Here is a 22,708-nt window from a genome sequence, read left to right as displayed (position 1 = left end):
TCTGAGCAACTTTGTTGTTGTGGCGGAGCTCATACGTTGAAATTGACGGGAGGATCCATCATAAATAAAGTTAATGAATTGTCTCATTTACGAGATAATGAGCAAATACCAGAGATAGAGTTTATGTATACAAGGGTTGTCAGAGAAATAATGAGACTGTGTGAGCTATGGGTAAAAGGAGGACAATCAGATTGTGCTCTCATTTGACATGATATCTCAGGAGTATTGAACTTAATTTTAGTTTTTTGCAAGCGTTGCATTTTTTTATCACATGCTTTTGTTTACATCTCCTTTTTTCAGGTTGTTCAGCTATGAGCACCAGGGAATGAATTAAAGGAACTTCGCTAAGATAGAACAACCTCCTTATTCACTTTTTCTTGTTTTGTGTTTTTTTTTTTTCTTTTCTTCACAAAGTATTTTGGAGGGATTTGTTTTCAAGGGATGGATGCTATTGAATGGGTTATAAAAACAGTTGAGGGTCATCGTAGAAGAATCCTTTCATGGCAGCAAAAGATGGAAAAGTCTATTAGACTTGAAGTGGAGGTCAATTTAAAGGAGAAACATCTATGTAATTTGTAATCTATATATCTATAAAAGTGAATATGTCTGTGTATCTGTCTGTCTGTGTATCTGTCTGTCTGTGTGTGTACATTTCCCTACGCAATAACTCTGTCAATTTTAAGTCTACAGACTCAAAATTTGATATACAGGGTACTGAGATTTGGGAAAACCGACAATTTTGGGTCTAAACACTTGAAATTTTAGATATAGGTTCCTTGGACATGGATCTGACTTAATAACTTGATTTGAGCCCAAAACAATAAATTTTAAGGGGTCATAATAGGGGTCAAAGTTAAAAAAATTGACAGTTTTTTTTTTTTTTTTCAACATACACCTCTAAATACCCGGGCAATGCCGGGCACCCATGCTAGTTTAATATAAATCATTTAGAACACTAATCCTGTTACTTTTCAAACACACCTTGTATATTGTCCGTCAGGATCAACCTCTTCATTTCTTCAAACTTTGTGTCGACATAAATTCACGCATAACTGCTAATATGTACCGGCTAATGTATTCACTAGCCAACTTATTCACCTGCATATTTAACACAAGGATACTTATATATATATATATATATATATATATATATATATAAAGAAATTTAAATCGTAAAGAATAAAAATTTCTATCATTTATTGAATCATCAAACGTTCAAAACTGGGAATATAATAAAAGTTTTTTTTGTTTTTTTTTAATCCATGAAGTTTCAAAAATTTATGCTTTTCTCTTCAGAGGAAATGACTAGTACAGTAGAGAAAAAAAAACTTAATAATCAGTATAAAAAAAATGGAAAACTTTGAAATTGTAATTATAAACAATGATCATAGGAATGGAAAAAAAGATTAGGTTGGTGGGCAACACATATAATCTGAAGATAAAATCTGGTGAATGTATTTAACTGAATTAAATTAATCTCCAGTTAGAAATCTGCGAAGACATTTAAAAAAAAATTATATATAGATAAATCGCTCTCTCTCTCTCTCTCTCTCTCTCTCTCTCCATAATATATATATATATAGGGTGTTGAGATGCATTGAAAAGAAGTCAGTAAAGTGCTCGATCGCGAATGTGAGAGCTAAAATACAGATTATTTATTTAAAAACTATATGTTACATATTTCAAAGACGTACCATAGTTTCATTGAGGTGGATTGACTTTTTATCATCTAAAGGCTGTTAAAAATCCATGCAACTTATTAGCAACTCGAGAAATGAAAACAAAAAAAACCCCCCATCTTTGAAATATGTAACATAGAGTTTTACACATATATATAACTACTTCATTTACTCACATAAAATTAATATACGATACATATATATATATATATATATATATATATTACCTTGATGCGAAAACAATGCAGTTTGGAATTGAAATAAATCGTTTGTAACACAAGTCTTATTAATTTTCAGTCACACCTTATATATTTGCTGACAAAAACGTGGCACCAACAGCTGACAAAATGAATCGAATAATGACAGGGAAAATATGAAAATGTATGCTTGGTCCTCTCTGCATATGTATTTTTTTCAAGTAGATCATGCATTATTGGGAACATGATCCACTCTCTCCGCTAGGCAAGTGATGGCAGTACAGATGCATAATATGTCTTATTTTACACAGTCTTACCTGATTACAGGTATTAATTTCGAATTTTCCTTCTCCTAAATGAGTTGCTCTACCAAGTGTCGAGGCCATTTCTTAGTTTTGTACATTGTATCCTTGTATTGCTTTTAATGAGAGTAAAAAGTGAGTCTTGTCTTTACTTTCAGCAGCCTTGTAACTCTTGCTTCCCTTATTTTGTCCTTTAGTCCTCACATTCCATGAACGATATTTCTGAAAAAGGAGGAAGAATTGCTGTTTTCTGGCTCATAATCTATCTATCTAACACTTATCGTTGGTTGTTTTTGGCTTTGAAGTAGTATTTAAAAAAAAAACATTTTTTTAGTTCCTTGCATCAAGTGGCTTCATGCCTTGTTTGAAGTGAATTTTCAGAAAGAAAATTGCTGCATGTAGTGTTTATTTAATACAGAGTGCATTCGACATGTCAAGATCCTTAGCGGACTACACATGCTTGCCTTACCAAGGCTTGTTTGCTCCATTATTTTGGCCATACATGGAGGAATACAGAGCTAGAGTTCATACCTTCTTCCAAAGACATTAGATAAATTGACTAGCCAACCGTCCAAATCGGTAAACATTTGATAATTTTGCTTCTGTAATGTGAAATAGGTTTTATTTATTTTTGAGACGTTTCAGTAAAAGAAAAAAAAAGTGACTTTCATCAGATTTTATGTAAATCGTCTTGAAAAATGTGCTGTACTAATTTGAAGCAAAATTTGATGATACGAATAAAGTAGAAGAAAAAAGAGCAAGAAGAAAATACATTTGTGAAGTGAGAGGAGGAAGAAAATGTTGTGCTGTGTAAAGATAAGGGAAATTTTTTTTTTTAAATTTGCCGCAGTTAAAATAGATCATATTAAATAAAAGAATTAGAAGATGCCAATTTCATAGAAAAATTTTCCCGATTTTATACATATAGACGTTCCAAAAGTAATGCCTCCTATTTTTTATTCTGCCCGAATGGATCAAAGGGAATTGTAAATTGCATTGTTATGATGACTGAGCTTATGCATTCATGACCTGAAAGCTTCATCTCTCTGTTGCAGATATTGACAGTGTGAGACTTTAAGAAAGCATCTCCTGCCATGAATATGTGTCAGAAGCAGAGATGTGTCATTGAATTCCAGGTAAAAATTCGTTGAGAATGGTGGTGACTATGTAGAAAAATAGATTTTGTAGTATAAAAGGTCACTCAGTTTTATGGTACCACTGTCATCTTTATAGATCTTCAACTTGTTAAGTTAAAAAAATAGGATGCTTTACTTTTAGAACAAGATCATATATATATATATATATATATATATATATATATATATAGCCTTTGAGACTTTACACGACCGGTCGCCAACAGTTGATTGAAAATTTCTTGGAGCAACTAAAAGTCGTAAATCACTTGCCCGCCAGTAGATAAAATTTCTTTAAATAAAGAAACAGGAAAAACTCATTTATTTTACGACCCTCAAATATGCGGTGACTTAGAAGACCTATGTCTCATCATTTGTGAATTCTTTCATCTCTAGCTATGAGACCGTTGGAATATCGTATTGAAAAAAGAGTGGTCACGCTAAAGGTCAACAAGAGGTCAAATTACAAAGTCGGTGTGTAGTCAAAATGTCGCCCTCATTTAGCTCTCTGATTTTGAAATTCATTTGGAAAAAAATTCTTCAACGCTACAACTACATACACTTCATGCTTACAAAAGTAAAGACGAACATTTGAAAGAGGAAAAAAACGCATCGTTCCGTCAAGCATGCACCGAAAATTAAATTATACAAGTAAGTAATTATATTTTTCTCAATTATATAAATTCAGATATTTGCATGCTCGTTTTTGTGCAACTTTAAAAAAATCATCGATACCCAATTGTGTCTTTCAGAATATTTTTGAATTAGAGACTTCATATTGAAATGTTTTAATGAAAAAATGAATCTCTAATATTTGTTTTGCATTTTAAAATATATTTATTTCAAGGGTGTGATTTTACATTATGTTTTCTTTGTGTATTAAGTTAGATATATTCGTTTTCTAACGGTACCAATAAACACAGTCTTGAATTATTTATATTTCAATTGTCATTTTGATACTACATATCAGCATCCAAAGAAATGATTCTTATTTCTATGGAACAATAATATGAACGATGCTATATAAAGAAACTGGTGTTGTATTTTAACGTTTTGTTGAATATTTACTGAAATGTTTGTAGTAATGAAATAGTTGATTTGCAAGAGTTAAACAAATATTTTCTTGTTAGATTATACACACGGTAATTTCTTAAATTGTTGTAAAATTATTTACTATTATTGACTGAAACAAAGACATAAAGTCGGACGAGTAAAAATATTTTGGGGCGAGTAAATTTTCCCTCACACTCGACCGGCGGTGATTTTTTTTTTCAAATCTCAAAGGCTGTATATATATATATATATATATATATATATATATATATATATATATATATATATAGTGTGTGTTATGCCTTCCCTGCTTTTTTTAATTAATGCTAATGATTTTGCAGGTAATATCACTAAACAAATGGGTTGTGTCTGAGGATAAAAATAATACACAAAGTGAAAAATGAGACTCATTCAGAGGCAAAATAAATCGTTTGTTTAATGATATCACCCCTCCCACCCCACCCAAAAAATTAACACTAGCAAAACAATATAATGCTATATAATAATAATTTAAAGTATAATATATATATAATATACATCATGGAAATAATATTCCAACATGACGGAAAAGGTACAAAGTTTTGTCTTTATTTCAAAACTTTCTCAAGATGGTTGATGTAAAGAAAATATATACAAGTCCAATATGTTCAAATATTGGACTTGTATGTTATTTCTTTAAATCAATTGTCTTAAGAAAGTCTTGAAATAAAGATGTAACTTTGATGAAGTTATAAATAATTTTGGTTTTTCCTTATATATATATGTTTGATTTCTCCCCACCCCCAAAATAAAATTATCATCAATTGAATCGTAAATAAATAGTACAATCCTTTCTGCAACCATATTTGTTTAATTGCCATTAAATGACATGCTTTGAATGTGCATCTCTGCATTCACAGTAAGAACTCATTTTCTGATCATAATTGAAAACAACTTTCCTGTATTCCTCCATGTGACTAAAATCAAACGAAATTTCTATGAACAGTTTCTTCCCATAAACTTCCTACCTGTGGGTCATATTACCGTGGGACTGCTTCCATGCAAACTACAAAATGCTCATCTTCAATTTCCCTTGTCAACAAATGTTTGTCAGAGAACGTTCTCAAAGTTTTTTCATTCCATTTATCAGTATCAATCCTCTCACAATATTCTTCATCATTCAACAGATAATTACATCCATTTCTTTACCCCTTTGCCCTTGAGTGAATCAGCAGGAGTAGTGATAGTGACAGCAATGGCGGCACTCAGACGAACCCTGCTTGTCGGCATAAACTAAATGGACATACCAAGCGCACACAAGATTGTCAAAGCCTTTTTTTTCTGTGCCTACATGAACAGCATAATTCACAAGTCATCCCAGCAAAAAAAACACTAGAGGGAACCATTCAACGGAAAAAGAATCAAGTTTGAAATATGAACATCACAGCCGACGACCCTCCTACACGTACATCGATCCAAATAATTAGGTCATGGAACACTATGAGAACATAATTCTTTCTCGAATACATCCACGAGTTTATCAGCATAAATCTGATACAGACAAATTGACATAACCCCCCAACAGATGACTTCCTGCTGTATGTTAAGACACAGAAATTAACACAACTCTAAAATGAAAACGACGTATCAACGCTCAGAGCCATCATCCACAGGCCAAGTATAAATACAGCTCGTCTTCAACAACCAGCCAGAATAAGCTAGATCGCTGAACAGTGAGGTTGTCGATCGACGCTGCCATCCAGCAGCAGCCCAAGCCACAGCATTAGTAGCAGCCAGCGATTGTCAACCTCACCCCAAACGATACTTGCAGCAGCTGTCCAGACTACCCCTTTTTCGCCACTGAGTTCCAAAAGCCTACCAACTGACTGCTATCCTTACTTCAAGCAGTTGATCAATGTCACCACCTCCGCCATCACCAGCACATCCTGACAATACGGACAGCACCTGCTACAATTGCATTGACCCTGAATAAAAGTTTAAACTAAATTTCTTCGTTTGTCCTTGCTTCCATACACTTGTTTCTGTAATATAACAAACAGATAAGTGTTAGCTGGTTACGGTTTCAGCGGTGAATCCCATAGTGGTTCACTGCTGAAACTGTAATTAGGCCTCACCTATCAAGAGAGGATATTAATTTCTCTCCCATCATGAGAAATGTCACACTAGGGTTGGAAAGTGAGATTGAAAAGTTGGCGCTCCAGAAAGAAAAAGATGCCTGTGCAACCCCGTTGGCATTTGCTGACAGATGCACCTCGGGCAATTAGCAATGGATTAATCCCCTTCTCAAAGTGAGAAGGCAAAGCATGGAAGGGTGGACCTCCTAGAACTGCAAAGAACCAGCATTATACTGTAATTAACAGAGAAAAGGTCATTACGGAAATGGTCTAATCTGTTGATTTTGTGGATCAGTCTTGATGAATGCAGGCAAAACTGGTCGTCTGACTTTCTCTTTTTTTTTAAGTGTTATCTTTTATTTTTAATCATGAATATTAAAAAATAAGTCTTCCCTTCATAATTGCCATAATTAAATTTTGTACTCTCCAGAAAACCATGAAATATATAAGAACCTATCAAATATCAAAGCAAGTATTTGAATTATTGGAATTACTTTTTATGAGGTTAACTATTCCATATCAGACACTAGTGTATTTTGAATAGACACATCTTTGTAAACAAACATTGACATGTTATCTATCTGCCTAGAAAAATCAAAAAAAAATCTGTAGCTTGGCAGCTAAATAAGTTTGATTCCCATCAAAATCTCCATTTTGTTTTGTTTCAAAATTTTAATTTTTCACGTCAGTAGATTTCTTTAAGTATTTCCTTACAAAATGCTCGTCTATTCAAACACAATAGTGCTCAATATTGTGCAGCAAACTCTATCAAATTAAAAATGAATAATTAACTCATGTAGAATATACAGGATGCAGACGATATTTGTTTGCAATTTTTGGTACTTATACAAATAAGAACTGCTATCATCAGAATTTTCTGGACACTGTACAAAAAATGACAAAATGTACAAAACCACTGAAATCACAGCAGCCATTTGCTACCATTGGTTTTAATATAGTATTGAAATGATTAATCGAGAATCAGAAAAATCAGAACTTTCTGAGGGATTGGAATCAGTAGCAGAATTGAAAATATTTGTCCTTATTTTCCAATACCAAAAATGATTCTTTTGATTGTCTTGTTTTTGTTTAAAATTTGATTTTCTATTAATAGTAAATATTTATCGCTTTTAAACAACCAATAAAACTAAAATCTATAGATCAACCTAAATAAGTTTAGTTTTTATGGGTTTTTACAGTAATCTGAAAATTAAGAAAAAAAAAAAATTCTATAAGTAAATACTTACAAATTTTAACGAAATCAGAATCAATAATTGTATCAGAATCGGTTAAAATATTAGAATTGATTTATTATGAGCTTATATAAATAAAACTAAATATTTATCTTGATTTGAACCCCAAAAAATCATTAAACAAAATTTTGTTATTCAAAAAAAAAATATATATTTATTCATGAAACTAACCTTCCAATAAGTGTTTTTATTTCTTGATTTGAATTTAAATTTTCTTAATTTTTTTGTAAACATTGTCAAATAATTATTCATTTTCTTTTCTTTGTAATAACAAAAAAAAATGTTGCTTTAATTTTTTTAATCAATTTTTCATTGAATTATCTTTGTAGTAACAGAAATAATATATTTTTTATTGAAAAAATTGGCCAGCGTTTGGGCAGAAAAAATATCACAAAACGTTCGTTCAGTACCTTCTAGCATTTTACATAAAATGCCTGGAAAATTCTAACAATAGCACAGTCATTATACTGTATGAGTACCAACCATTAAGTTCTAGGATGTGGAAGAGTTATGAATTATATAAGGAAAAAGGCTATTACATCGATATATACATCCTCTAGGCTTTACTGCATTGACAAAAAATGGTTATAAGGACAAACTTTGTCTTTACAATTTGAATAAATTTTATTCATACACTTTCATTGACACAACAGGTATCAGCTGGAAATAGTTACATCGAAAAGAAGATGAAAATATATTGAGCTGATAATGTGCGTGTACTGGAAACGTTATGGAGTCTGGATCGGTTCATCTCGCCTAGTCCAAGTCAAGGTTTAGAGGAGAGATAGGAATATGCTATCCTGATGTTTAAACACAGACTGTGTAAAAAGAGCAGAGAAAGGAAAAAGTTTGACGGAAGTGTCTCCCACACAAAAGTGTCCTGACTGTATCAACGGATACAAAAGCATCAAATAAGTGCTACAAAGTCCTTATTCTGTATAAGTACCAAATTTTCAACTTACTTCATAAATTTTTTTTTTTTTTAAACTCTCATTGTCAGTCTTGTCTTAACGAAAACAATGACACTATTTCCATTATTTTTTCGGAATAGTTGATTGTGGACACTTTTTGAACCTTCATATTCATGAAAGAGACACTGTTTCTGAAATATGCACCGGAAGGACAAATAAAGAAATTTCAGATTTCCTCAGCATCAGTAGGAGCATGGCAAAAAAAAAAAATCAGAAATGAATTTTAAGAATTCAAGATGCGACTCTGAGATGACATCAGAGAGAAAAATGCATGACGAAATACCTGACACTGACAAAATGCAAGTTCAGTAAATGTAACTCCATTATTTCTCCACTTTTTCCAAGAGATTTTAGCTAAACATCTCAGGCAGGTAGTGAAGGGGGGTATCAGTAACCCATATGCATGGCAGCAAGAAAACAGCTTTCTGCACACATTGCATTTAAATGGCCGTTCGTCAGAATGCAGTTTTTGCTGTACCAACCAAAAGATCTGTGCCTGACTATAGAACTTTTTCGATCAGATTTCACTGAACATCTGCCAAGTGCCCACCCACTCCAAATTTGCTGAAGTGAGTGCTCCTAATGATGGAGGTCTGAACACAGCTGAAAGGGAGAAACAGACCAAATATCAAGGTTTCATGTATGATATGAAAAGAAACTGGAATCTTGGAGCGATATCAATCATGCCAGTTATTATAGGTGCCACAGGGATTATGAAGAAGAACCTGAAGTCCTACCTAACTAATATTCCTGGTGAACCAAGTGCAAAAGAGATCCAGACAATTGCACTTAAGGGAACAACGAGGATACTAAAGAGAGCTCTTGGTTGGTTTCAATAAAAAGCAGGGCAATGTTGGCAGCTGGTTTGGCTGCCCTATACCCAGCGTTACAATCTTCAAAGGAAGAAAATTAAAAAAAACAAAAAAAAAAATTGCTCAACATCTTTTTGTAAAGCACAGTAGAACAAACAGAACCAACTGCAATATAGAGCATGAATTAAAATCTTCAGAGTCTTTGGAGAAATAGTGTCTGGCTAAACACCTGGTTGTCAGTAGTCTGTACATATGGCAGTATGAAATAACACCTTGCTATACCGACTAAAAGATCTGGGCTTGGCTATAGAACTTTTTCAACTAGACTTCACTAGACATCTGCCCGCCAACCCCAACCTTGCATGACATCTTTCTGTTAGACACAGTAGAACAAGACACTAATAGACCTAGCTACAACATGAATTGCTACTATTATATGTCACTGTGTGTGTGAGTTCTTTCCTTATAGGTTCCGAAACAGCTGAGCCTATATTTTGCAAATTTCACACAAAGGTAATTTATATATCTGGCAGTGTTCTTAGATATGTTTTGTACAGAAACTCATCTGATAAGTATCGAAAATCGAAAAAATCTGATCCTAAAAATAGTCTTTCTTTCTTATAGATAAAAAAGAATTTTTACAAGAGAATATTTTATATTACACTGGTCAAGGGAGATTATTCTCAGCAAATCATTTCTTCTCAAAAAAAAAAAAAACAATTGTTGTCATCTGCAGATATAGCTCAGTGGTAGAGTATTCAACTACAGATCGAATGGTCCCCTGTTCAAGCCTGGGTGTACCTCACCATTTTATTTTAATTTTTTCTTATTGATGAATTAAATTTACGATAAAAGAAGAGGTGCCATTTAAAATCATTGCAAATCATTTTTTTGTTTGGATATTTTAAAACAAAACATTAATCAGAAGTGAGTTTCCATGGCATTTATTGTCCAGCTCAAATATCAGCTGATGTGATATTGTAAACAAACACTGACGGAATTTGATGAACTACATTATCATTGTTATTTATTTTATTTGTTTTGCGAATGAGATCACCGGGCAAATTATTCCTTGTAATATATAATATTCAATAGAAAATTGATTCTATAATAATACATATGCAATTTGCATGAATTAAAATATCCTGTTTAAGTGTATTGTATGACTGAGCAATGCCGGCCATCCAGCTAGTTAAAATTAAAAGCCAGGATCTTAAGAGCCTTTGTGGAAACAGTCGGACAATAAAAAAAAACAAAAAAAAAAACTGGAAAACATTGATGAAGGCCTGTGGCTAGTGCTGAAGATTCTTTGAAGCTTTCAGCGAAGCCAAGGGCGAGTTCATTAAATAAAATCAATAGAACAAGTCATGAAGATAAACTGATCCAAGTTTAATTTTTTTAACTTTTAAGATGAGGATTGATTATTCATTTTATTTGGATTATTCGGATTAATGTTCTCATCTTGAGTGTTATTTTCACAATGTTTCGGTCGATATAACTTCCAACCTTCTTCAGGTGTATCTTGGCATAGTGGATAAAGCACTTGGTAAAATTCAACTGTAAAGTTACGCTCTTCTAGAGGTTGAAGTCCTTAGTCCTTGCAGGCAACACTGAAAATACAATTGCAAATTAATTAAGACTTTTTTTTTTTTTTTTACACGGTGGTCACCACTTATCAAGGCCCGGAAGCCACTCGGGGATAAAGGTTATTGCAAGTACAGTACGTTAGTGTGGAGATTTAATGAAGTGTTTACTTAAGAGGGTGGTTCATTAGGAATTTGTTAACGTTGGACTTGCAGACATCCAAGTTGTAGTCAGGTGGGAAGCAGGCAGACAGAACAGAGTTCCATAGGCGTGCAGTTCTAAGAAAGAAGCTTTGTTCATAGAATCCACGTTTTGAGTTAGGCACAGATAAAGAGTGGGGGAAATTTTTCACAGTGGATTCAGCTAGATGGGTGTTTTTCGTGAAAGATTGGCGAGGGGGGACCAGAGATTGGAGTTCAGACGAGCACCTGCCATGGAAATAACGATAAAACAAGGACTTTTACCCAGTCATGGCTGACAGAACAAGAGTATGCTACCCTATGATATAAATAAAGGGTTTCGTTTGAGATGTCAGATTCCCAAGTTTGACAAGATACACCTGAAGAAAGTTGTAGTTTACATCAACTGAAAAGTTGTGAAAATAACACTCAAGATGAGAATGGTAGTTCAGATTCCAAGAAAGATTAATGTTATTTTTACCTAGGCAGTAATCTTGCAAACAAATATCATCCAAACCCTGTATGTATATAAAGGTACATATTTATTACAAATAATAAAAAAAGATATTTCTTACTGATTCCAGTATTCACTCAGAAAAGAAGCTCATTATTAAAATTGTCAGTACTTATGCAGTATAAGGTCCCTGTTATTGTCGGAATCATCTAGGCAGTTTATGGAAAATGCCAGCAGGTGTCTTTTGAATTGAAAGCCATGTTTAATTTCAGAAGAGTATTCAGTGTGTAGCTAATCTGTATAAGTACTGGAGATGAAAAAGAGTTTTCGGTGGATAGCTGATCTGTTTTTATGGAGTGATTCCGATTTCTGATTGGTTGCTAGCAGAACGTGGCTCCATTTGATTGGTCAGTTTCTATCGTCAGTGTAGAACCTTCCAATTTTCTTTAATCATATCCTTTTATTATATAAAAAATATTGCAATGAAATATTGTAATTTTTTTTTGTACAAACCATAGTCAATTTTTGCAATTAAAAATATTATTTCTATCAGTACCGAAGCTAAATCAATGAAAAATTAATTAAAAAATGAAAACACTATTCTTGAATAATTATTGGACAATTTTTACAAAACTTTTAGAAAATTCAAATTCTAATAAAAAAACATAATTGTAAGGTAAGTTTCATGAATAAATATTTATTTTTTGAATAACAACTGATAGCAGACAAAATTTTTTAATTTTTATATAAATTCTTTGATTTTTTGCTCAACTCAAGATAAATATTTAGATTTAAAAAAAATAATAAATCGATGATAGCGAACTAGTATTTTCTTTATGACCTTTTGTATTAGGGTTAAGGCGCTCAGCATTTCAGCACCATTCAACATACATTTTCTGTAAACCACCTGAACAATTCCAATGATAGTATGGTTCTTATACTGCATAAGTACCAAATTGTCTGTTATCGATTATGTTTTATAACCACATACTTGTTAATTAACAGTAATATGCCATTACTGCTAACCTGATATGACTCTGGTAGTGATGCTGATATTGTCATTTTTTTTGTTGCCCTCTTCATCAGCCATGCCAACTAGTTTCAGAGGAACTGGAAGAAGGTGTGTTTTCAAGGAATTCCTTTGGCCAAATTGACACTGGATTATGTCTTTTACAAGTATAAATACTTGTTATTAGTGGTAATATGTCATTACTGTTAACCTGATGTGATATTGGTAGTGATGCTGGTATCGTCATTTTTTCATTGACCTCTTCATCAGCCATATAAACTGGTTTCAGAGGAACTGGGGGAAGGTGTGTTTTCAAGGAATTCCTTTGGCCAAACTGACACTGGGTTATATCTTTTACAACCATAAATACTTATTAATTGGTGGTAATATGTCATTACTGTTAACCTGATATGACTCTGGTAATGATGCTGGTATTGTCATTTTTTCGTCACCCTCTTCATCAGCCATATCAACTGGTTTCAGAGGAACTGGGGGAAGGTGCGTTTTCTTATGACGTTGCAACGAATCCCTTCGGGCAAACTTCTGTGTGCAAAGGTCACATTCGTAAGGTTTTTCACCTGTGTGTATTCGTGTGTGGATCAACAAGTAATCCTTCTGAGCAAACTGCTTGAAGCAAATGCCACACCCAAACGGCTTCTCTCCGGAGTGGGATCGCTTGTGTATCTGCAGGTAATCGCGTCGGGCAAACTTCTTGAGACAGATTTCACAGTGGTATGGTTTTTCACCTGTGTGAGTCCGATGGTGGACGCGGAGGTACTCCTTGTGAACAAACCGTTTCTGGCAGATGTCACACTCAAAATCTTTCGTGGCTGAGTGGATTTTCCGGTGCATGGACAGCGTGTCCCTCCGCGAGAACTTCCGTTGGCAGACGTCGCAGTGATATGGTCTTTCTCCAGTATGGACGCGATTATGAACAGCAAGATAATCGCGCTGCACGAATTGCTTAAGGCAGATATTGCACTGAAACAAGGGTCGATCCCCAGTGTGGGATCGTCGGTGGACCTTGAGAGTATTCCGCTGGAAGAACTGTTTCGGGCAAAAATCACACTGATAGGGTTTTTCACCTGTGTGTATGAGGGTATGTGCTCGCAACTTGTCTCGTTGTGCATATTGCTCCCCACAGATGTTGCATGAAAATGGTTTCTCTCCAGTGTGCATCCGTCGATGGATTGCTCGCGTATCCTTGCGAGCAAACCGTTGCTGGCAAATGTCGCACTCATAAGGCTTTTCGCCCGTGTGGGTTCGACGGTGGATCTCAAGGACACTGCGTTGGTAGAACTGCTTCTCACATGTCTCGCATGAGAACGGCTTGTCGTCCGAGTGGATGCGTTGGTGCAGCTTCAGCTTGTCCCGCTGCACAAACTGCTTCTCGCACACATCGCATTTAAACGGCCGTTCATCGGAATGCAGTTTTTTGTGGATGCGCAGTGTGTCCCGCCGGGTGAAACGTTTCTGGCAGATATCACAGGGGAACCGTTTCTTGCGCAGATGTGTTGCCATATGCACTGTTAGACGGTCGTGCTTGATGAAGCGTTTATCACAGTACTGGCACTGGAAGGGTTTTTCACTGTTTGTGTGGGTCCGCTGGTGGATAATGAGCGTTGACTTGCGTGCAAATGTTTGGATGCACAGGTCACAATGGTATGGCTCGGACTCAGAATGAGACCGCTTATGCACGGCCAAAAACTCGCGCTGAGTGAAACCCTTTGCGCAGATGTCACATGTATAGTTTTCGTCGCCAGAGTGTTTCCGCTTGTGAATGTTTAAATAGTATTTCTGAGCAAAGAACTTTTGGCACACGTCACACTTGTACGGTTTGTCCCCTATGTGACTACGCTTGTGGATCCCTAACGTGTCACGACGTGAAAACCTACGATTGCAAGTCTCGCATTCATATGGTTTTTCTCCTGTGTGTGTTCTTCTATGAATCTGTAGATAAAGCCGCTGCGCAAATTGCTTCGGACAAATATCACAGTGAAATGGTTTCTCTCCACTGTGCCGACGCCGATGTATCGTCAATGAGTCACGACGGGAAAATGCCCGGTCACAATCTGTGCATTTGTAAGGCTTTTCACCAGTATGGGTCCTGATGTGAATCCGCAGGTAAAGTCGTTGAGCAAACGTTTTCGGACAGATTTCGCAGTGATATGGCTTTTCACCCGTATGTTTACGTCGATGCATTTTTAATGAATCACGACGTGCAAAACTTCGCTCACAAAAATCGCAGTCAAATGGCTTTTCACCAGTATGTGTTCGTCGATGCAACTGAAGATAATGCCGAAGTGCAAACTGTTTCGGACAAAACTCGCACTTGTATGTTTTCTTTTTTTCTGCGGCAGGCTTTGCCATTTTTTTTACGTTTGATTCTGATTCATTTGTGATGTTTGTTTGCAGTTTACTTGTCGCAGTTTTTGATTGCTGTTTGTTAGTGGGCTTTTCTAAAAATGGAAGATCGGGCAAGATTAATGAGGCCATAGCGCTTTCTATCGTGTGTGTCGAAGGGACGTTTTCTATAGCGTGAATGAACAAAGGATCGCCTGTATTTAGAATTGAGTTGTTAACGTGTTGTACACTACTATCAGTGTTGTTCATACAATGGCCGCTCGAACCTTTATTTCGAGCACCATTATAACTGCTTCCTCTTTGAATATGCGTCATGTTTTGCTGCTGTTGTTGTTGTTGTTGTTGCATATTCTGGTGCATAAGCTGGTTATTTGCGATCATGCTGCTGTATCCTTTTGACGGCAGCGTCGGAAATTGGCTTTGGTTGCTGTATTGTTGGTGAAGGTATTGAGGATACTGAGGACTTTCTTCTGGATACTCAGATGAAGAATCTTGTTCTGGAAATTTTTCCATGTTGTGAACCTTCTGATGGCGACGAAGAGTATCTTTACGTGCAAAATACTTGGAACACACATCGCAGTTAAATGGTTTTTCACCTGTGTGGGTCCTCCTGTGCATCTGCAGCAAATACTCCCGAGCAAACTCTTTTCCGCAGTAATCACAGAAATACATTCTTACCGAGGTTTGGGATTTGATCGACATGTTAGATGGTAGAGAATGAGGTGAATTTTCTGGTTGGAGTGGTGGTGTTGATGATGTGTTGGACTGTTGTTGCTGCCTGCTGTATTCCTGTGAGGTCGACAGGCTTTTCTGCTGAATTTGGTTGTTAAGGAGGAATGTTTTTCCTGGGGACATTTGTTTCTGTTGCAAATCTGCACTCTGATAACCTTTTTCTAAATTAGTGACAGCAGTTGTATTTTCCTCACTCATATATTTTGAGATGGATGTAGTCGTCGTCGTCAGTGAGGAAGATCCCAAAACCGTCCCGATAATAGGTGAGCCGTGAATACGATCATGCTTGACTGGTAAGTAACAAGGCTGCGGAAATTGTGTAGCATACATTTCCGGTCGGAACATATTATCGGCCACATGTGTTGGCATTGAGCACTGGGCATACTCCTTGCCAAAACTTTCACAGGGAAAGATTGTATCACCAATAACTGGTAAAATCGGACTTTGTAAAGGATGCTGGGTATTGTGATGGTGTGGAGATGTATATGGGGAGACTTGTTGCAGCTGTTTAATCGATACCTCTCCATGTTGCTGCTGATTGCTTTTTTCGTTCATATGTTGGGACGTCCGAGATGATGACATTGACGATAGAGGGATATTGTTTGCGCTACTAGTGTTCAGTGACTTGTGGCCAGAATACTATTTGCTTGATATTTCTAAATGGGCCGATTTTGAGTTACTTGTGGCATTCTTCAAGGCAAAAGCCTTTTCGTAAATGCTATTATGTTCACTCGTAAGATCATCATTGCTTTGAGGGCTAGGTTTGCCGTAATTTTCATACTGACTATGTCTAGCCGAATGCGAGTTATGTTTCGAAGCAAAGTGCTTACTGTGACTATTTGGGATGTGCTGCTGGGTTGTGCACCCTTCCATCTTAAACAAGCAGGGCAAATTAGTTTTTTTTAAAAGTTTTTCCCCTTAAAAAAAAGGGAAGAATCTTTCTCAGTTTCAATCCATTCTCTTTGCTGCAGACGAATATTAAAAGGAAACTTTTTAATTTTACTTAATTAATCTATTCAGTATAACATTCACATGCCACATATATTTTATCACGCAATATTCAGACTTTAAGTTGCTGTAACACATCCTTTGCTGTGCTGACCTTATTATTTCACATGTCAAATACACATCATTAGCTGCAGTCTTTATGAGCAAAAACCTCAGTGATCAAATATTCACATAAGGCTGACAGTAGCTTGAGTTAAAAAAAATATATAGAAACACTTGAGAAAGGGATCAATCATATCCCTCAAATATTGTAATATTCCAGTTTCACACATACGACTCTAGTGACTTCAAATTAAAAATTTTTCTTCTAAATTAATCTTCCATTTAGTTTTGCTTTCTTCACACGTCGGACATTTTTCCAGTTGAAAGAAATAGCCTGCAAAGAAATGAAGAAAGACATAATTTTATTAAATTAATTAAACCGAAATACATATGAGGGGTGTTTCAAAAGTAATGCCTCCTGTGTTTTTATTCTGCCTGAATGGATCAGAGGAGATTGCAAACTGCATTGTTCCGATGACTGGTTATTTATTTGTTTCCCACAAAACAAAATGTGAAACAAGGTCGGTTACATGTGGGGGATAACCAGCTCCCTTCAAAAGGGGATTCTGCAGAAATAAAATTGCCTTAAAATAGAAGGGTTTCCCTCTCCATTGACTAAGGACTATTAATTTGAGTGCAGCATCTGTGCAGACGCCACACTTCAGTGACCAGTCCAGTATAAGTACCAGATATCGACTGAGAGCTTTGACTGAGTTCTGATGACTGAACTTATACATTTATGACCTGAAAGTTTCATCTCTCTTGCAGATACTGACAGTGTGAAACTCTAAGAAAGCAACCCCTGTCATGGATTTGTGTCAGAAGCAGAAATGCGCCATTGAATTCCTAGCAAAAGTGCAATGATGATGATGGTGACTATGCAGAAAAATAAATTCTGGAGCACAAAAGGTCACTTGTTTTAATGGTACCACTTCAGTTTTCATAACTCTTCATCTTTTTGAGTTAAAAAAAATAGGAGACTTTACTTTTGGAATGACCGTCGTATAACATCCACATGCCGTGTACACAGGATGTCTCAAAAAATGTACTCACACTTCGAATGACGATAAAACCTTTATTTATGAACATAGAGTGAAATGGAATAGCTTTGAATACAAAAGACTAATGTAATTGAAGAATCGTGTTCACAATTTGAAAATTGATGACTACTATTGTCCTAACAACGCTGATAACAAAAATGTGAGTTCATTTTTACATTTCTTTGAAACACACTGTATTTTATCACGCAATATTTATACTTTAATTTGTCGCAACACACCATTTGCTAATTTAATTAATTTAATTAATGCTTATTAAGATGAGTATTATTTATTGATTTATTTATTGCAAACTATTATCCTCATCTTTTAGCTGTTTTACTTCGTAAGCATTCCAATTAATTAAATAATATATACCATTCGGTATGGACCTGACAATGAAAGATCAGATAATAAATAAACATGGATTTATAAAACCAAAAAATCCAACCTTGATTGCCCTTCAGAGGTCATGGCGCAGTGGATAGAGACATTAAATCTCTACAGTACTAGGTGAGCACTATCTGAAGATAGCAGTTTCAATACTACCCAAAGCTGGCCAGATGTTTCATGACGTTTCGGCCAACTATTCCTCTGGCCTTCGTCAGGTGGTAACCGCGATGGATAGGAACTTCGAATCTCCTAACTGCATTCTCAGCAATCACTGCCATCCGTAGTTGTTGACCAAAATGTGGTGAGACGTCAACAACTATGGATGGCAGTGATTGCTGAGAATGCAGTTAGGAGATTCGAAGTTCCTATCCGTCGCGGTTACCACCTGACGAAGGCCAGAGGAATAGTTGGCTGAAACGTTGTGAAACAATAACTAATAAAAAAGATGAGAATAATAGTCCACAATAAATAAAAATTAATATAAAATAATACTCATCTCAATAATGAATTCCAATTAAAATAATATATTCTGATGTTATTTGAACAGTGTAGACTTTCTCATCTTGCATATCATTTCACAGCATTAACATGGCATTCCAAACTGAAGCGTTACAGACCAAAAAAAAATTATCAAGTCGATGCTAATGTTTTGCTAGTTTGTATAAGCAGCATTTCTAGCCATTGTAATTTATTTTATACATATTGTTATTACTTTAAAATATCACCATGATTAATTTATAACCTTTTCTTTTCAGATTATCATTCAAACAAGGTAGTGTTTGAATATATGGTTAAGTGGCAGTTTTAGTCATTTAGAACTGCTTTAAAGCTTCACCGCTCACTCATTTTTCGACCAAATTTCAAACAATTATTACAGTTTATAGATCACCTTCTCAGCTATATTGTGAAAAAAATTTCAATTTTCGTTCTGTAAAACAAAAATTATGATGAATTTACTGGTGTTCAAAATCGTAAAAAATGTAAGTAGGTGAGTGACGTTCTTTATGACTGGTTTCCATAGCAACCACGTCGTTTCAGTGACTACTGTTGCTACCAATTCACCACTCTCACGAAAAGTGAAGTAACAAGTGAAACAGAGAGAATGGAAGGGAAATAATGGGGGGGGGGATTTTATTGAAAGCAGATGACTACTGTACATTATTATTACATTAATGTGTATGTTATGTTTATGGGGACAAAAAACAAATAAGACTGAAATTAAACAAAGAACAAGTGAATTTACTGGAAGCCTGGAAAAATTATGGATTACAATAAAAAAAATTCGAACATGAAAAGTAATATGGTTAAGCTTAAACAAGGTAAAGTAAAAGACTAGTTGTTACAACTGGAAAAGAAAAGAAAAAGATATTCTAGTAAAAGATATAATAAATTTATAACTAAAATATTGCAGCATTAAGATTTTTTTAAAATTCAATTTATAACATTATATAATCAATTCTTAATGCTTCAATATTTTAAGTTATACATTTATTATATTTTTTACTAGAATATCTTGTCTATTTCTTTTCTAGTTTTAACAACTAGTCCTTTACTTTTCCATGTTTAAGCTTAACCATATTACTTTTTATGTTCACATTTTTCTATTCTAATTAAAGCATCATTCATATTTTTCTGCAATATTATCTCGCCCATGTTGACTCGAAAACGAGCTTTAGTCAACAAAAATGGAGTTATCTTCCATCATGGTAATGCTTGCCTCCACACTCCCCTACTGACCAAAGATATCCTAGTATAATTTGGTTGGGAACTCTTGCCCAATCCTGCATATTCTCCTAGCCTAGCTCCCTCGGATTATCACTTATTTCAAGGATTACAAAACCATTTAGATGACCTTAAATCATGAGCTAGACTCATATTTCATATCAAAACCTAAAGAATTTTGCAAGCGAGACATTTATAAGCTCGTTGATAGATGGAGTCAAGTTATAGAGAGCAAAGAGGGTTAGGGTTACGAATAAAGATTTTCAAAAACAGTTTTTTATTTTCTAAATGAAATTTAAACCTGCAAAAACTTTTGCACCAACTTATATTTTAAACTGAAGTATAACAGACAAAAAGAAAATGATATTTCAAAATTATTTATTAGAAATGTAAGAAAATGCTATTTCAATTTTAATCTTAACATTCCAGGGGAAATTCTATTTATAACTGACACGTTCCAGACCCAAAAATGTTATTGCAAACTTAAGTGTAACAGATCAAAGAAACGGCTATTTCAAACTTAAAGTTAACAGACTAAATAAAAGGTTATTTCAAATTGAAGTGTTATAGACCCCCCCAAATGTTTTTTTATTAAACTGAAATATTACATATCAAAGAAAATACTATTTCAAACTGACACGCTACAGATATATGAAAATGCTACTACAATTGTAAGTTTAATTGTCAAGAGAAAATGCTATTTCAAATTTAAATAAAAATGCTATTTCAATCAAGCATAACATTTGAGAAAAAATTATATTTCAAACAGAAGTGTTACAGACGAAATGAAAACGTTTTAAACTCAATCGTTACAAGCAAAAAGAAAATGCTATTTTAAACAAACGTTTCAGACCAAAGAAAATGCTATTTAAATTGGTATTTCACATTGAAACGAAAATGTCATTTTAAAATGAAGCGTTACAGACGAAGAAAATGCTATTGCATATTGAAGTGTTACAGACTAAAAAAAATGTTATTGTACAAATAAAAGAAAAAGCTATTTCAAACTAAAGCGTAGCAAATTTTATTAAATTAAAAACCGATGTGTTACAGACCCAAGAAAATTCTTTTGTTAACTGAAGCGTTACAGACCAATTGTATTCAATTAAAAACCGAACCGTTACAAACCAAAGAAAATACTTTTACTAACGGAATTGTTATAGACCAAAGAAAATACTATTTCAAACGGGAAGTGTTACAAACAATCTTTAAAAATTAAAAACTGAAGTGTTACAGACGGGAAGAAAATGCTATTTTCAACTGAAGTGTTGTTACAAACCAATTTTATTAAATCAAAAACCAAAACGTTACAGACCAAAGAAAATATTTTCACTAACTAAACTGTTGCAGACCAAAGAAAGTGCTATTTTAAACTGAAGCGTTACAGACCAAAGCAAATGATTTTGCTAACCAATTCGTGCAGACCAAAGAAAACACTATTTTAAACTCGGAGTGTTACAAATGTTCTAAAATTAAAAACCGAAGTGTTACTAATAAACGAAAATGCTTTTGTTAACTGAATTGTTGCAGGTCAAAGTATTGCAAACTGTAGTTACAGACCAATTAAAAAAACAACAAAAACAAAACAAAAAACGAAGCGTTACAGACAAAAATGCTTTTGCAAGTCAAACTGTTGCAGTGTTACTGTTGCAGACTAAATAAAATGCTATTTCAAAATAAAGCGTTAAAACCAGTGTTACAGACCAAGGAAAATACTTATGCTAACTGAATTCTTGCAGAGTAAAAAATATTTTATTTTAAACGCAAAGCGTTACAGACAGACCGACCGATTAATGACGCCAACGGAGATTCGTGGACGCAGCTCTAAAAAACATAACAAAATTAAATCAATTCTCGCGACAAAAAGTTACCATCATTTTGTATAAAAACGATTGTCACTATTGTGAATTCTGTTTGACTTTATTAAATATATTTTTCTGTGTAAATTACCGTTTATCATGGAGTTCAAGAAGATTAAAAACAAAAAACAAAAAAAAGCATTCAGGTCGTTTGCACTCTGAGCCTGCACCCCCTCCTCCGTGCTTTTCGTACATGTAACATCAAAGAATTTGGTTTAAAATCTTCGTATATATATTTTTTATTTTCTTTAAGATAAAATAAGCGAGATGTTTCAAAAACCATACTGAATTTCAATCGATTTTGTGTGGATTTCAAAATGATAACTCCCAAAACAAACATCGAAACGCCAACAACCATTATAAACAAATAAAAACGAGGTCGTTCAACTCGTGAAATCGAATGTAGATGTAAATTTATAGTAAAAATTACAACTTAATGAGGACACAATCGGAAATATTATGTCATGATCTGTGCTTGTGACGGCCTTTTTCCCCCCTTCTGTTTTTATTTTTATTATCTTTTAAGGGCATAATGACATGCTCTTTATTTAGCAGACGATTATAGACCGTCTCAAAAAAGATAAAAAAAAAAAGAAAAAGAAAAGATAAATATATACATAGCAGTTTTATGAGTATTTTCACTTGTGTTTAGTCAACAAAGCTTCGCAAATAAAACCCGCAAATATACGCTGAACTAACTTGACATTTTTGACAGAAATAAATAAAATCGTAAACAAATGTGACAACAATGGCGTTTTGCACTTTAAAGAAATAACGTTCTCATTTTAAATTTAGACGTTCGGGGGAAAAA

At 34.4% G+C, this 22,708-nt stretch overlaps 1 protein-coding gene and 1 long non-coding RNA gene across 2 annotated transcripts in view; both read right to left on the bottom strand.

Annotated features, from left to right (window-relative positions):
• Window positions 1-6,803: 6,803 nt before the first annotated feature.
• The window catches only part of LOC145242545 (uncharacterized), a 19,059-nt gene continuing 3,154 nt past the window's right edge, over window positions 6,804-22,708 (bottom strand). The window contains exon 2 of the long non-coding RNA XR_013862763.1: window positions 6,804-11,124. This is a non-coding gene — a long non-coding RNA (uncharacterized LOC145242545). The remainder of the gene's footprint in view (window positions 11,125-22,708) is intronic.
• The window catches only part of LOC145242538 (uncharacterized), an 11,007-nt gene continuing 101 nt past the window's right edge, over window positions 11,803-22,708 (bottom strand). The window contains exon 2 of the mRNA XM_080105620.1: window positions 11,803-17,220. Within this exon, the coding sequence (XP_079961746.1) occupies window positions 13,095-16,418 (3,324 nt within the window). The 5' untranslated portion in view covers window positions 16,419-17,220 and the 3' untranslated portion in view covers window positions 11,803-13,094. The remainder of the gene's footprint in view (window positions 17,221-22,708) is intronic.

The sequence above is a fragment of the Euprymna scolopes genome, chromosome 21, assembly GCF_053919585.1.
Source record: "Euprymna scolopes isolate OS-2025 chromosome 21, ASM5391958v1, whole genome shotgun sequence".
Classification (NCBI taxonomy): Eukaryota; Metazoa; Mollusca; class Cephalopoda; order Sepiida; family Sepiolidae; genus Euprymna; species Euprymna scolopes.
Note: the sequence above shows the minus strand (reverse complement) of the source record. Positions and strands in the feature narration are given on the sequence as shown.